At 44.6% G+C, this 17237-nt stretch overlaps 1 protein-coding gene across 1 annotated transcript in view; it reads right to left on the bottom strand.

Moving 5' to 3' along the window:
- The window catches only part of LOC141265547 (uncharacterized), a 160663-nt gene that overhangs the window by 112672 nt on the left and 30754 nt on the right, over positions 1–17237 (bottom strand). The window contains exon 3 of the mRNA XM_073678741.1: positions 14758–15318. Coding sequence (XP_073534842.1) covers positions 14758–15318 — 561 coding nt within the window. The remainder of the gene's footprint in view (positions 1–14757; positions 15319–17237) is intronic.

Genomic DNA, 17237 nt, shown 5'->3' with positions numbered 1-17237 from the left:
TAGGACTGCCACACACTGAGCTTGACACCCTGGGCACGGACCGGGTCACCGCCACTCGGAGACTACAACCCCCATCTGATCCGGCTCCGGGTATCCCCCAAACAACACTGGCCCAGGGGGCGCGTCAACTTTGGCGTAGTCGGCAGGATAACGTGCCCGCAACAACCGGGTACTGCGTGCCTGAAGAAAAGTTCACCGTTACCTCAAAAAGAAGTCTCCCGCCAGTTCCGGAGGGTCCCCGCCAACGGACCCCATCACAGGTCGTTTCCCGCCGGTTGTCTGCCTTTTGCAGCTTTTTCCCGCCATCCATGGAGTTTCCCGCCACTGGGAGACGATTCCCGCCATTTCCAAAGATTTTCCGCCTTGGAAGAGCGGACGCCATTATGGGCGTGCCAGAGGGTGGCAAAAGGCCACCTCCCATCGTGGGCCAGGTCGAAGAATGGCGCCAAAAGCGGAAACCGCGCCCACCAACAGAGACTGTGATGCTGGAAGTGTCCATCAGCGTGAGAGAACTGCCCCTGGAACTGACAATCACAAAGTTGCCCCGGGACCACCCTCAATGTGGGCGGAGACGGAACAAAAGAGCAAAGATGGGTGCAGCCTGGAGGAGTCTGGAGAGAGCGCACCCGGAGACAAGAAGTCTGGAGAGGAGTCCAGAGAAAGCGTACCCGGAGATGGAGGGAGAGACAGGCAGCACCGACCCAGTGGTCAGGAGCCTGCTGCAAGCAACAACCCCACTAGGCTTAGTGGAGATCCTAGCACAGCTCCCCCGAGACCGGGAGTGTGCACAGACCGCGCTGGAGGGCCTCGCACGGAGGATGGCCCAGGTGCAGCAAGACACGCTGACGGAGTGGAGCCGTGAGATGGCCCAGCAGACCGGAACCCGTCAGCGGAGCACGCCACCCGAGACGAGGAGACAGACCGCCTCTGAGGATGGTGCAGGAGGAGTGAAGGACGGAGACGGCGCCGAGGAGGGAGCTGAACGGACGGAGGCAGGTAAAGGGGACGTCTCTACCCCGAGCCGAGAAACCGTGTACCTGTCCCAGCTCCCCGTCGCAGAGCCCGAAATTCCCCCTGCCGTGCCCGTCGCTGCATCGTCACCGTGCCGGACTAGGCCTCAAGCAGAAGCCGCGGCCGCGACCCCTGTGACGTCACACGCCTCGACCCTGAGCGCGGCGAAACAGGAAATACCATCGGCCTGGTCGCAAGGTCTAGTACCTCCGGGCGCCGCAATTCCAACAGCGCCCCCTACCTCCGCGGAGCCACCGGCCTGGTCGCAGGGCCGAGTACCCCCGGGCGCCGCCGTCCTTACGGTGCCCTTTACCTTTAGGGTGCCCCAAGCCTGGTCGCAAGGCCTGGTCAACCCGGGCGCCGCTACCATCAACGCGCCCTCAACATCTCGAGTGCCGCACCTGGGCGAAGATCTATTTGCCCAGCACACGTGCCCGGATGGGCAGCCCTTTGTATGGCCTCAGGAGTACTACCAACTGGAACTCCAAAGAGCAAGGCCCCTGTGCGAGCCCCTGATTCCGGCTCCGAAGCCCGTCAGGAGAACCCCGCTCCCGCTAGAAGAAGCACAATTCGAGTGGGACCCCACCGGAGGAGACCTCATGGGGTTCACTCAAGAAATGCGGGCAGCCGCAGCAGAGCGAGTGGAGTGCTGCCGCCAGCAGTTGGCAGCCTTCGAGCAAGAGCGGAAAGAGAGGCGGATCCGTGAGCAGCGGCTGCAGGAACAGAGCGCAGGGCAGAAGAGCCGGACCAGGAGGAACCCCCGTGCAGCTCATGGTCCCCGTACCACCGGGACTGTGATTAAATTCAACCTGCAGCATGGGTGGGGCTTCATAAGAGACCATCATACCCCCGGCGACGTCTTTGTAACCCGCAGAGACGTAGAAAGCCATCTGCCGGAGGGACACAGAGGTCGTGACCTATATGTAGGGGACGAGGTCACGTTCACCCGGCACAAGTGTGCCAAAGGACCCTACGCCCTCCATGTGCATCGCCTGACGGAGGAGGAGCTGCGGTGTGAGGAGGAGCAAGAGGACCCGGACGGGTCTGAAGACAAAGAAGGAGCAGGAGGACGCCGTCGTTAAAGTACGGTAAAGAGACTGTAAATAGTTACCCGTCGGGGTACAGTGAACTGTTGCTGCTTTAAATATGTCCCCGTTGGGACAAGTGTGAACTGTTAACCCGTGTGTCCCTTAATCCCACTGACCGAGGACTGAGAGCGGTCATTCCTTCCTTATACCTGGCCGAGGACTGAGAGCGGCCACTTTCCCCCTGTATATAGTTGCGCTTTCTAAGGCGCCCCCTATTGGTTTTATAAGGAAACCGTTTTTCTACAAGAGACTGTCGCACTTTACCCGGTCACAAGTCGCACCGTGGCCGGAGGAGCAAGAGTGTTAATATATATATAATGTTTTATATGTTATTGTTGTTATGAAAATTTGTATGTTTGATGTTTTTATTCTCTTACAGCCCGAGGACGTGCTGTGATTTACCAGGGGGGAATGTAGCACCCTGAGGATTCGGCTGCTACAGGGGTATTGCACCTCAAGCCAGAGGTGTGATATTCCACTCCCGGGTAAGGATGGAGTGTGGAACTGAGCTCAGTAGGCTGCATGCACTACATACATCCCATTTCCGGGGGACAGATCAATGGTACTCCCACTAGGTATATGTGCAGGTACGACAGTGTCTGTCCCTGGCTGGAGTGGGAGGGGGGTGGAACATCCCAGTAGTGTAGGGGCAGATAGGGGGAGCAGTCTGGGTAATGCTAGGAGCTCATTGGGTGCTGGTCACCTGAGCTCACACATAGAGGGAGTATATAAGGTGGGAACCATCTTAGATCAGGGTCAGACAGGCAGACAGTTACCAGTCAGTCTTTTGTAGAGGGTCAAGCAGTCCTGAAAGAAGAGAGAGAGGAGAAGAAAAGGACCCAGAGGGGAAGAAGAGGGAACCCCAAGAGCCCAAATACAACCAGAAGGGTTGGCACAAGGGTACCGGATCCCAAGCTGGTGGAGGGCACTAATCCTCAGCCAGAGACCGGAGGTTGTGGGCAGGATCTGCCACGACCCCCCACTAAATCCACTGCGAAGGCACACCGAGTATAGGGTCAGGGAACCCAGAGACAAGGGTTTTACCAACAAGAGGCCCGAGGGAGCCGGACATAAGTGGATCCCTGGTGGGGAAGGCCAGAGAAAAGGAACGTCAGAGAGGGAGCTCAGGATCACGCTCCAGAATTACCTGGGGGTTGGCCGAGTCCAGGACCTGGTGGACGCAGCACGGCTCGGGCGGTCACTCAAGGCCGGAGTGACCAGCACAACAGCAGTAAGTAAAAACCCTGAACTGCACAGCCCGACTCTGAGTCTTATTACCACCCTCACTGCACCACCACAACCACCACCCTCTACAACTGACCCCCTGAGGCTATACCCCTCCCGTTGGGGGTTATACTACCAGAAGCTGCACACACACCACCAGCCTCAGCGGACCCTGCTGCAGCGGCGGCCGTATTGACCGCAAATCAACGGGTGGCGTAGTCGACACTAAAGAACATCCAGCAACATCTGTAGGACTGCCACACACTGAGCTTGACACCCTGGGCACGGACCGGGTCACCGCCACTCGGAGACTACAACCCCCATCTGATCCGGCTCCGGGTATCCCCCAAACAACACTGGCCCAGGGGGCGCGTCACATGAACTATTTAGGGAAGAAGCAGGCAGCTGGTATTCTATCTGTAATGAAGCGGCCAGCGCAGTCACCAGATCTCAACCCCATTGAGCTGTTGTGGGAGCAGCTTGACCGTATGGTATGCGAAAAGTGCCCATCAAGCCAATCCAACTTGTGGGAGGGGCTTCAGGAGGCATGGGGTGAAATTTCTCAAGATTACCTCAGCAAATTAACAGCTAGAATGCCAAAGGTCTGCAATGCTGTAAGTGCTGCAAAGGGAGCATTCTTTGACGAAAGCAAAGTTTGAAGGAGAAAATTATTGTTTCAAATAAAAATCACGATTTCTAACCTTGTCACCGTCTGGAATATATTTTCTATTCATTTTGCAACTCATTTGATAAATAAAAGTATGAGTTTTCATGGAAAACACAAAATTGTCTGGGTGACCCCAATCTTTTGAGCGGTAGTGTATGTTCTCGGAGAAAGAGGCGGAGATACTACCCCCCCCATCGTCCTTATGATTGACCTATTGATCTTATTCCTAGTGCCAAATTGCCTAAAGCTCGCCTTTACAATTTTCTGGGCCTGAACTGGCCACCATGAAAGAATATGTTAATGAAAGTTTACCGAAGGGTCATATCCGTCCTTCCTCCTCTCCGGTAGCTGCTGGATTTTTCTTCGTAGAAAAGAAAGATGGGGGTCTCCGTCCTTGCCTCGATTTCCGAGAACTAAACAAAATCACGGTTAAAAATATGTACCCACTTCCACTCATCCCCAACCTATATAATCAGGTTCTGGGGACCAGGGTGTTCTCTAAACTTGATCTTAGAGGGGCTTACATTTCGATACGCATTCGGCAGGGTGATGAGTGGAAAATGGCGTTTTTAACGTCTGAGTGTCTGTTTGAAAACCTTGTCATGCCAGTTGGATTATCCAATGCACCTGCTGTGTTTCAAAATTTTATGAATGATATTTTCTCTGATTGCATTGGAAGATATGTTGTGATTTACCTGGATGATATTCTAATTTTCTCTCCAGACTTGGATTCTCATCAGGAACATGTCCGGATTGTGTTACAAAGATTAAGGGAGAACTCCTTGTTTGCTAAATTAGAGAAATGTGTTTTTTTTCTGTTCAGGAAATTTCATTCTTGGGGTTCATCTTGTCAGCAGAAGGGTTTAAGATGGACCCTGGGAAGATACAGGCCATAATTGACTGGGTTCAGCCTCGTGATCTTAAAGCTTTGCAACGATTTCTGGGATTTGCCAACTATTATAGGAAATTTATCAAGGGTTTCGCTCAGATTGCTAAACCTCTTACTGACCTGACACGTAAGGGGGCTAATCTCAAGGTATGGTCGCCGGGTGCTATCAGGGCTTTCGAAAAATTAAAAGAGTGTTTCATGTCAGCCCCCATTCTGATCCAACCTGATCTCCAAGAACCATTCATTGTAGAGGAGGATGCTTAGGAGGTCGGAGTAGGGGTGGTTTTGTCACAGGGGCCCAAAACTCTGACTAACTTGCGTCCATGTGCTTTTTTTGTCTAAAAAATTTTTGCCGGCGGAAAGAAATTATGATGTTGGTAATCGTGAGTTATTTTCTGTAAAATTAGCCTTTGAGGAATGGAGGCAATTTTTGGAGGGCGGTTCATCCAGTTACTGTGGTCACTGATCACAAGAATCTAGCCTACATTGAGTCAGCTAAAAGGTTAACTCCCAGACAGGCCAGATGGTCCTTGTTTTTCTCAAGGTTTAATTTTTCTATTACATTCAGACCGGGGTCTAAGAATGTGAAAGCTGACGCATTATCTTGTAGTCTCGATCCAGTTTCTCCTCCAGAACCTCCATCCTCCATTATTTCTCAGGGTATTGTGGTTTCTATGGTAACCTCAGAATTGGAGGAGCAGATCCGTAATGCCCAGTCATTGGCTCCTCCTGCTACTCCAGGGTCTAAATTATTTGTGCCTGTGTACCTAAGATTACGTGTGTTACAGGAATTTCATGATTCCGTCTTGAGTGGTCATCCTGGGGTTATTGCTACACGGAAAGGCATTGTCAGACTTTTTTGGTGGCCGTCCATGCATAATGATATCAAAGATTTTGTATCTGCTTGTGAGGTCTGCGCACGTGCTAAAGTCAGTCGTAGGCGACCGGCCGGGGAATTGGCTCCATTGCCAATTCCAGAAAGACCATGGACTCATTTGTCCATGGATTTCATCACGGATTTGCCTCTGTCTGATGGGAAAACTGCTATCTGGGTGGTAGTGGACCGATTCAGCAAACAAGCTCATTTTGTTGCCTTGTCAGGATCACCTAAGCAGAGACACTCTCCAGGTTGTTTATTTCCCATATTGCAAAGTTACATGGTATCCCTCTTAACATTGTGTCGGATAGCGGAGTACAATTTGTCTCTAAATTCTGGAGAGCTTTTTGTAATAAGCTTGGGATTGAATTGTCATTTTCATCTTCTTACCACCCTGAGACCAACAGTCAGACTGAGAGGACAAATCAATCTTTGGAACAAATTTTAAGTTTTTTTGTGGCAGCTCAGCAGGAGGACTGGTCTTCGTTTTTACCTCTCGCTGACTTTGACTTAGTCGAGTTAATCAGTCTACTGGAACCTCTCAGTTTTTCTGTAATTATGGTTTTCATCCGCATTTTGGTGAATTTTCTAGACTTAATTCTGAATGTCTTGGGGTGGAGGTAGCCATACAAAGACTTGGGGATGTTTAAGGGGGTTCAAAAGAATATTGGGACTGCTCAGACTTGCCAAAAACTGAAGACCGATAGAAGACGTTCAGTGGGTCCTGTTTTTAACATTGGGGATAAGGTTTGTTAAGGAACATTAAACTTAAAGTGCCGTCGGCAAAGTTGGGTCCAAATTTTATTGGTCCTTATGAGATCCTTGAGGTTTTCAATCCAGTGGCATTCAGATTAAAGCTTCCTCCATCCCTTCGCATCCCTAACGTCTTCCATAAATCCCTATTAAAGGAATTTGTCCCTTCGGTATTGTCTCCATCGTCCCCGCCTCCTCCAGTGTCAGTTGATGATGGCTTGGAGTATGTGGTTCAGAGAATGGTGGATTCTCGTAGGGTCCGTAATTCCCTCCAGTACCTCATCCACTGGAGGGGATATGGACCAGAGGAGAGATCATGGGTCCCTGCTCGAGATGTGAAGGCCGATCGGTTAGTCAGGGCCTTCCATCTAAAGTTTCCTGGGAAGCCTGGGGGTCCGGTGACCCCCCTTAGAAGAGGGGGTACTGTCATGGTTCCACCCCTTACTGTGTCTGTGACGCAGTTACTGACAGCTCGACCATCCAATCTGGTACAGGGGCGTGCAATAGCTGTCAGTGTGGTGATTGACAGCTTGGCCGTCCAATCTGAGACTGGCAGGCACTGGTTATCTTCAGGTGTTCATTATCCCAGGTGAATGCCTGGCTACTTAACTGAGCTGTTTGTCCCAGATCTCTGCCAGACCTACATTCAGCTAGTGTGTGTGGTTTGTTCCCTGTGCCTTGTGTTCTGTTTATTGATCTTCTGTTGCCTGACCTTGGACCTTGTTCTGACCATCCGTCTGTTTAACCCCTCCTGCTCTGATCTGCTATCCTCCTGGTATTCTGACCAACGGTACGTTACCTGACTACACCTTTGCCTCTTCCTCTGTTTATGACGTACCCTCCTGGCTTTGACTTTGGACTCCTTGACTATCCCGTCTCATAGCGTGACCGTGAAAAGTGACTCTGCATCACAGCACTCTTCATAAGTCTCCATATAGCATAATGCACCTCATAGTCCTCCATATAGTATAATGCACTCCCCATAGGTCACCATATAGCATAATGTACCCTATAGTCCTCCATATAGTATAATGCACTTCCTATAGTCCTACATACAGTATAATGCACCCCATAGTCCTCCATATATTACAATGCATTCCCCATAGTCCTCCACATAGAATAATGCATCCCATAGTCCTCCATACAATAAAATGCACCCCATAGTCCTCCATATAGTACAATGCATCCCCCATAGTCCTCCATATAGTATAATGCACCCCATAGTCCTCCATATAGTATAATGTACCCCATACTCTTCCATACAGTATAATGCACCCCATAGTCCTCCATTCAGTGTAATGCACTCCCCATAGTCCTCCATTCAGTGTAATGCACTCCCCATAGTCCTCCATATATATAATGCACCCCATACTGAACCCCCTTGGCTCACGGGCCCCATAGCAGCCACGTGGCCTGCCACCATTGGCAATACGCCACTGGTCCTACCATGATCAGTGCTGCATAACAATCTCACCAATGCAAGTCAATGTCCAAAAGGAATAGCACATGGATGGCATCTGTATGCTGCCCATATGTTACTATATGTAGGGACAGAGACTCTGATTACAGCGATGTGTCACTCGGCTGCTTGGTGCAGTTTTGATAAAATTACAAGTTTCTCTCCTGAAGATCTAGCAGTTCTCTGAATGATGAGCTCTGAATAACCCTGCTCACACCACTGATTGGTGGCTTTCTGTGTACCCTGTACATTGGCAAAAAGATGCCAATCAGTGGTAGGTGCAGAGCAGATGAACTACATGATATGAAACAACTAGTCCTCTACTGATAATCAGGGTCTCTGCTCCTGCATTATGCTTGTTTCAGATTAATTAAGCAATTAGACACAAAAAAACTTCCCAATTTAGATACACATTTATAGTAATGAGGGCTACAACTCACTAGATATAAATAAAACTAACTGAACTGTAGCATCACCTTCTAGTGTGGATGACGTAAGCGGTGCATGTGCCATGTAGCCGCGATACCTCCACTTATACACGTACACGATCAGGGTCATGTGACTTACACACCTTCTTGCGCAGCACCATGACTGGTACAGTTACAATTGATAACTTTGTCCTCCCCTCCCCAACAAGTCCCCTATCGAAGAAAGGGTGAAACGTCCATTGGGGCGGCGGGGACATCACACAACCTTTGGCAGTGCGTGTAAGTGCTTCCATTTAATATTAAGTCTATATGTCTGACTGGTTGCTCTGTCTTAGGGAAATACCTACACCATATTATCTGTAGCAACCACTGTTACAATTCTATTATGATCACAATGCACACACAGATCCATGATTTATTTGATGTTCTTAATTCTATTGAAATAAAATTATTTCGGGTTTAGGCTGCGTGCCCACTATGCATTTTTCAAGCGTTTTTGCCTCGTAATTTCTGCAGCGAAAGCGCTAAAAAAAACGTTTGGTAATACGTGCCCCATGGTCCCCAACGATAATTTGCATGTGCTGTGCACATGCTGCGAAAATTTCCGCTGCAGATTATCATTGCGGAAAAATCCGCAGCATGTCCGTTAATTTTGAGGACACGCAGCGTAATTGCCGCCATTGACTTGCATTGAATCGCTTAATATTCGCATGACTACATGTGCACATGCGGATATTAAGCCATTCAATGTGCGGATGGTACCCGGCTCTGGAGAAGAGGAGACTCTCCTCCTGACCCAGGTACCATAGTACCTGTAAAAAAAAGAATTTAAAATAAAAAATATACATTATACTTACCTTGTCATGGCCCCCGGTCTCCTGTATGATGCGTCCTGGCTCCCCGGCGGCTTGCGATAGTGTAAAAGGATCTTCCATGACGTCATTTAGTCATGTGACGGGTCACGTGACCGCTGACGTCGGCGGCCGCATGACCTGTCACATGACTAAATGACGTCATGGAAAGTCCTTTTACACTATCGCAAGCTGTACAAGAGACCGGATGCACCGGAGAAAAGACCGGGGGCCATCAGAAGGTGAGTACATTTTTTTTTTTTTTACCATTTTTATTCTTTTTTTTAACTATTACTTGTTCACACTATATAATCCTTGCCGGTTGCATGGATTTATATAGTGTGACCAAGTTGTCAAGCACTTTTCCAAGTGACGCTAAAATCGCTTGGAAAAGCGATTGATAACCCGCATGCGGAAATGCATGCAAAAACGCTTGACAAACGCTTCTACCTGGCACATGTAAAATCCACATGCGTTTTTCCTGCCAGGGAGATGCGGAAAAATTTTGCAGCATTTCTGCATCGTGGGCACTCAGCCTTAATATACTCTTTTGGTTTGGGCTACGATCTTGCCCCATAGTTTAGTGTTTATTGCTCTCAGATTAAGTAGCAAAATATTGGTGATAGATTCCCTTTATCCCCTTATGGATGCAGGTGTTTTTCATTTTGGCACTTTCCTTTTTCCCTCTCCTTCTTCCAAGAGCGATAAGTTTTTAATGTTTCCACCCACATAGTCATATAATGGGTCTTTTTTTTTGCAAAAGGAGTTGTACTTTTGAATGACATCATTCATTTTACCTTATAATGTTCTGCAACATGGGAAAAAAATTCTCAGTGAGGTGAAATTGCGAGAAAAAAAATGCAATTATGCATTTGTTTTTTGGGGTTTATTTTATAGCATTCAGTGCTTACATGTTTATAAATGAACTGGAAATATGATTCTCTAACTCAGTATGTTTATGGCGATACCAAACTTGTATAGTTATTTTTTATTTAAGTGGTTAAAAATAATGGAAATTCATAAAAAAAAAAATTGCATGTGTCGCCATTTTGCATTCAATGGAGCTGTGTGACTGCAGGGTGACCTGACATTTTTATTAATACAATTTTTGAGTTGATATGACCTTTTAATTGCTTCTTATTGTGTTCTTATCTGAGTTGTGGTAACCCAAAAAATGTAATTCTGGCATTTCAATTTTTTTCTCTTTATAGTTTTTACCAATTGGGTTAATCAGTTTTATATTTTGATATATCGGACTTTTATGGATGCAGCGATACCAAATATGGGTATTTTTTGAATATCTTTATTTTTTAATAAGGGAAAAATGGAGGTGATTTTTAAAATATTTTTTAAAACTTTTATTTTTTACTTTTTAATCCCCTTAGGGGACTTGCACTGGTGATCATTTGATTGCTTGTATTATATATAGGAATACCACAGTATTGCTGTATATTGCACAAATCACTGTCTCCTATGAAAGCCAACTAGAAGCTGACGTTCATAGGAGCGCCATGACAGTCTTCAGTAAGCCCCCAGCTGTCATGGCAAGCCATTGGTGTTTGATAATCACATTGCAGGGAACTGATGGGAAGTTAGAATGGCGCACAGCCTGAGGTCAGAAAAATGACAGCGGCATTCAACAGGCTAACAACCATGGATGGAGAACTGCTCCACTTGTGGCTGTTGGAGGCAGATTATAGCTGAAAAACACAGCCATCATCTACCAAAAATGGTGTGGGCTCAGCTCCTGAAATAAGAAATGTTTTTCATAGGTACTAATGTAACTTTTCATAATGTCTAATTCAGAAAGTATTGGGTGTTTTGCCTCTAATGTTATTCTATATGTCAATCCAGGGATCACTTATCTCTATGTTGTGCTTTACATCTCTTAATACGGGATGTGATTTACAAGGCTAAAACTTCAATGGAGACCGGACACAGGAGGAAGGGATAACCCTAACGTTATTACATTTTAGAGTTTATAACTTTACTACTAGTAATGAGCGCAAGTGCTCTTTACTGGAGTTTGCCTAGTGTGCTCAGGTGCGCGGGTGCTCGAGTGACATGTTCAAGTCCCCGCAGCTGCATGTTTCACAGCTGTTAGACAGCCCCAAAATATGCAGGGATTGCCCATGTTTGTCCGGCAATCCTCGTATGTTTTGTGGCTAACAGCTGTGAAACATTCGGGCGCGGGGACTTGGACATGTTACTCGAGCACCCGCGATACTCGGTGCATTCCCGAGCACCCTTGCCAACTCGAGTAATGAGCACTTGCGTTCAGCATTATTACTACCAATGTACGTTGCCCTGGCCCTAGCAATTGTAACATGGAAAAGCACAGGTTATTCATTCCAGTACCTGTCAGCAGGCTCACGCCTAGGTTATTTTCTTAAGGTCTTTATATATTTAATAGAGCAATTTTACAGCAATGTTCACTATGTATTTTTGACATGTCTGGAGCTGGGCATATACCAGGTCTGTGACTTATGAATGTTAAACAAACATGAGCTGCATTTCAACATTACTATTCATAAATTTAATAGGTGCACTGCATTACATCAGCTGCTGAGCATGAGCCACAGTCGTGTATCTGAGGTGTTTAGGCTATGAGAATGATGACGTTACTGAGTACTTCTTCTAAATATTATCTTTTTAATGTTTGAGTAAATATTCGACTTGCCCATTGGGAATTATGTTGCGTATGGTGCAAAAACAATGTAAAACACATACAGTATATGTAGTTTAAAGGGAAGGTGCCACAATTTTTATTTTTGTATTAATAATTATTTACAATTATTTTTAATACAAAATTAAATGTAATACTTTAATAGTTTTTTATTTATTAATTTTTTACTTCAGCCACTGAGGTTGGCATTTGCATTTGTGGGTGTGTAAGTGTCTGAGCACAACATTTACACACCTCAAGTACGGCAGCCCCTGGGCATAAGAGACTGCAGTCACTGTCCGACCGCATCTCTTCTATTGTGGCTGCCTCAAGCTGTAACCTGGGCATGCCCCTTGGACTGTCCAGGTCACAACTATAGGAGGAGATCGGCGCCATCTTTGTGTAGCCCGCAGTGTATGGTGCAGGCTGTACATTCCCCCTGTCATCACACACACTGCTCAGTGCGTGTGATGACAGGAGCTGCCAGGGAAAGAAGGTGCCGGGGAGCAAGGGTCCGGGGTGAGGTGAGTATCTGCAGTGGCATCGGTGGGGAGGGTGATCACAGCCTGTCATCAGTATTACAGTTTAGACTGTGATCACCGCTCACCGCCAACGTGTTCAGAGCACAGCCGGGAAATCATCAAGCTTCTTTGCTCTAACACACAGAATTGGACATTGCGCTGCGTGGGAGCGGAGCGAAGGTAAGTAGAAGCGTTTATTGTTTTTTTTTGTGCATTAAATATATGGGTGACATATACCAGGATGGGGGACATATACCAGGATAGTGGAACATATACAATGATGAGGACATATACCAGGATGGCGGACATATACCATGATGTGGAACATATACCAGGATAGGGGAATATAGACCAGGATGTGGAACATATACCAGGATGGGGGGCAAATACCAGGATGGGGGACATATACCAAGATGCACTATTATACTGTGGGGCACTATATGGGGCCATTATACTGTGGGACACATTATACTGTGGGGCACTATATGAGGCCATTATACTGTGGGGCACTATATGAGGCCATTATACTGTGGGGCACTAAATTGGGCCATTATACTGTCGGGCACTATATGGGGCCATTATACTGTGGGGCACTATATGAGGCCATTATACTGTGGGGCACTATATGAGGCCATTATACTGTGGGGCACTATATGAGGCCATTATACTGTGGGACACTATATGGGGCCATTATACTGTGGGGCACTACATGAGGCCATTATACTGTGGGGCACTATGTGAGGCATATTATAGTGTGGTGCACTACTGTATATGGGGTCATTATACTATGGAGCACTATGTGGGGCACATTATAATGCACTATATGGGCCATTATTCAGAGGGTAGCATGACTCAGTGACTCTGATGTGTGGTGTAGTTATTGATTCCACCTCTGTTGAGAGCCGCCGGGTCTTGCCAAGCACAGCGGGACCCAGAGTGGCTGCTGCTAAAAGCCTATGGAACTTCGTTTTTGGGTCTCGAAAAAATGGCGACACAATTAAAAAAAGATTTTTTTTCAAAGCTCTGATTTTTTCTTCACCACTAAAATAATAAGTTTGATATTGCCATAATTATACTAATGAGGAGAATCATATTAGCAGGTCATTTTTACCACACAATGTACACAGTAAGAACAATGTTTTTTTGGTAAATGTCAGAATTGTGTTGTTGTTTTTCCACAATTTCATTGCACTTGGAATTTTTTACCCTTTTTCCAGTACACTATGTGGTAAAATTAATGGTGTCATTCAAAAGTACATCTCATTCCGCAAAAAACAAGCCCTCATATGTCTATGTGGGCAGAAAAGTAAAAAAAGTTATGGCTCTTGGAAGAAGGGGAGGAAAAAATATAAATTTGCTGCGGCTGTAAGGTTTTAAATAAAATCCCACAATCAATGGATTAACAACACCTGTACTCTATTAGGGTAAATACACACTAAGCAGATTTAAGGATTGCAATGGGTTTGTTTCTAAAGCATGGGCATGGGTTTCGGGAAGCTGCTTTTAGATAAATGGGATAATTGCTGAAATATATCCAATAAATCACATGTAAATTCATTATTAGCGATTATTAATGATATACCGTATATGTATCCTTCAATATTCCCCCTCAATTGCCCAGACTAGAAAACATAGTAAATCCAGAATGATCATGTATATACCTTTGGCCACTCATTTAAAATGACGACGTGTGTTATTACACTACAGGGGAAAATGTGTGACCACCTACAGCTTTTCTAAGTGATGTTGGATGAGTGCCATCACTTTGAGAAAAGATGTTCAGTTGGAAATATTCCTCAAAAGCAATGCTTCTCCTCCTTCACCACCAGCCAGAAAATAGCTACAACTTTGCTTTATTACTGTTCAAAGTCCATGCTGGAAATAAAAATATACCAAGTTTTTTCCCTGTCTCCTGATCACAATACATACACTTATAATATATAAATACACATACTGTATATATATATATATATATATATATATATACATATACACTTGCGGATATATATATATACTCTATATATACACACGCAAGTATAATAATAAATATATATATATATATATATATATATATATATATATATATATAGTATGTATATATGTACACAAGTGAGCTGAGTGAGGCCGTGCATGTCTAGTCGGGATGTGGCTGGCAGTATGGATATTGCAGACTAACGTGCCAAACCGGACAACTCCTTTACGTCTAAAATGCTATAAGAATTTGGACACATGCATTCATCATTTCTGCATCCTAATTATTGGGTGTGCAGTTATAATAATTGATTTTCAGCATGACAAATAAGAACCAAATCCTGGGACATTACCTTCACATATCTTCTGTTGCATGGTTTCCTTAATCCTGTCTATAGTGGTGTAGTCCTCTGCATACAGGACATAGTCAGTGGATGGAGAATTAGCAATTGCCACTAGTTCAGACTTGGTGATTTCAGAGCCAACTCCAACTGCAAACATAATGATGTCCTGTGCTCTGGCTTGTGCAGCAATCTCCACCACTTCATCCTGGGATTTACCATCGGTAACCACAATGGCGATTTTGTTTTTGGCTAGATTAGTTCTCTGGGAAGATGGAAAAACATTCTCAGTAGCAAATTTAATTGCTCGTCCTGTCTGTGTATTTCCTCCCAAGTATTTCATGCCTTTTAGGGCATTAATAAGTTGTTGGTTTGTCCGATGTTGCCCAAGGGGAAATTCCAACCTTGGTAGATCACTATATTGAACTACAGCCACTTGGGTGTAAACAGGTCCGATATCAAAGCTGCTGGTTATGTTTATCAGCCAGTTCTTCGCGGTGTCAAAGTCAGCATATCCCACACTCCAGGACCCATCAACAATGAACACTAAATCGTTCACAGCAGTCCGGCAACCTGTTAACAAATATACACATGTATTTTGTGTATTTAAAGAAAATGTAACGATAAATACGCTTTTCTTAAAGGGACACTAAACCTAAGGTTTTTCACTACAATGTTTCATCAATGGCAGCTTGCTGCTGTGGTTCCTCTATGCTTGTTAGGTTTGCTAAAAGTGACATTAATTGACATACTTGGGAAGGATTCCAAAACTACTGCCTGAATTTGTGAATTGTATTAAGTATGTACAGAGCTCAGAATAAATGAGTACACCCCCTTTGAAAAGTAAGATTTTAATCAATATCCCATTGAATACAAGAACAATTTCCAATTTTTTGACAAGACTGAGTTTTATAGAACTTTTTTTTTTCAAATCAATAACATGAAAGTAAGGTTATTAATATAACTTTCATTACAAAATCTTCAGTTTTACTCATCACATCAAAAACTACTACATGTAGTATACTGTATGACCTCGATGATTTTTAAAGACAGCACCAAGTATTCTATGCATGGAATGAACAACATGCATGGAAGTATTGCAACATCTATATTTTTCCATTCTTCAATAACGATTTCTTTTAGAGCCTGGATGCTGGATGGAGAGTGATGCTTAATTTGTCTCTTCAAAACTCCCCATAGCTGTTTGATTGGATTCAAATCAAGATACATACTTGGCCAATGAATCACTTTCACTAACTTCGTCTTCAAAATGCAGAAGATATGTGTTTTGGATCGTTATCATGTTTGAAAAGTTCACGTCTACTAAAGGCACGGAGTCACAGTAGCATCTTCTCTTTCAATATAGAGCAGTATATCTGTGATTTCATGATGCCATGAATGAAATGTAGCTTTGCACCACCAGCAGCATCCATGCAGCCCCACATAAGGACACTGTCACCATCATGTTTCACTGTAGGCGCTATGCATTTAGAAAAATGAATTTAGAAAAATGCATGGTGTCTACAGTGAAACATGGTGGTGGCAATGTCCTTTTGCTGGGCTGCATGAGTGCTGCTGGTGTTGGAGAGCTACATTTCATTGATGGTATCATGAATTCACAGATATACTGCTCAATATTGAAAGAGAAGATTCTACAAACACTCCATCCTCTTGATAGACGTGCACTTTTCCAACATCTGTTGCATTTCTGAAGAAGAATAAGCTAAAAGTTATTCGGTGGCCAAATATGTCTCCTAATCTAAACCCAATCAGACACCTATGGGGAATTCTGAAGAAACATTTTGCATCAACTAGTTTGAATAACACTGAAGATTTTGTAATGAAAGTTATATTTTTAACCTTACTTTCAAGTTATGTGTTAAAAAAATATTCTATGAAACTCAATCTTGTCAAAATTTTGGAAATTGTTCTTGTGTTCAGTGAGATATTGATTAACATCTCACTTTTCAAGGAGGGTGTAAATATGCTGAGTAGTGTACAAGCTGTTAGTATGTAAAAGGCTTCCCTTTCTGCTGAACCTGAACTGTCCATGTATTATATATTCAGCCATTGTTTTCCTGCAGCAGCCACTGAACGAGTAGACATGAATGGCTAGCTGCAATTTTTTTCAATGATCACAGCTGATTACCCATGGTTTCAACAGCCAGATCAGTATGAATTTTGCCTAATTTTCCTTCTTAAATACCTATACTAGATAATAAAAAAAAAAAACAAAGAAAAGATTTATCATATATAAAATATAAATGTTATATTTGTTTCTACTTTCTGTGGCGGTATTCTTTTCAAGCTGAAAAGAAAAGTAACATATTTTTCAAAGACGATTTCATTTTGAAAGCCCTAGCCAGAACAAATAAAGCAAAAAGTTTTTCTATTGACATAAAGGAGTGTTATTGCAAATTGCTAACGCTCTTCTAATTACATAGATCTGGTGTTCTGACAATGTGTTCCAGCAAATCTGAAGGCATTAGTAT

The sequence above is a fragment of the Phyllobates terribilis genome, unplaced genomic scaffold, assembly GCF_046119375.1.
Source record: "Phyllobates terribilis strain yellow unplaced genomic scaffold, ASM4611937v1 Scaffold_4__5_contigs__length_816908805, whole genome shotgun sequence".
Taxonomy (NCBI): domain Eukaryota; kingdom Metazoa; phylum Chordata; class Amphibia; order Anura; family Dendrobatidae; genus Phyllobates; species Phyllobates terribilis.
Note: the sequence above shows the minus strand (reverse complement) of the source record. Positions and strands in the feature narration are given on the sequence as shown.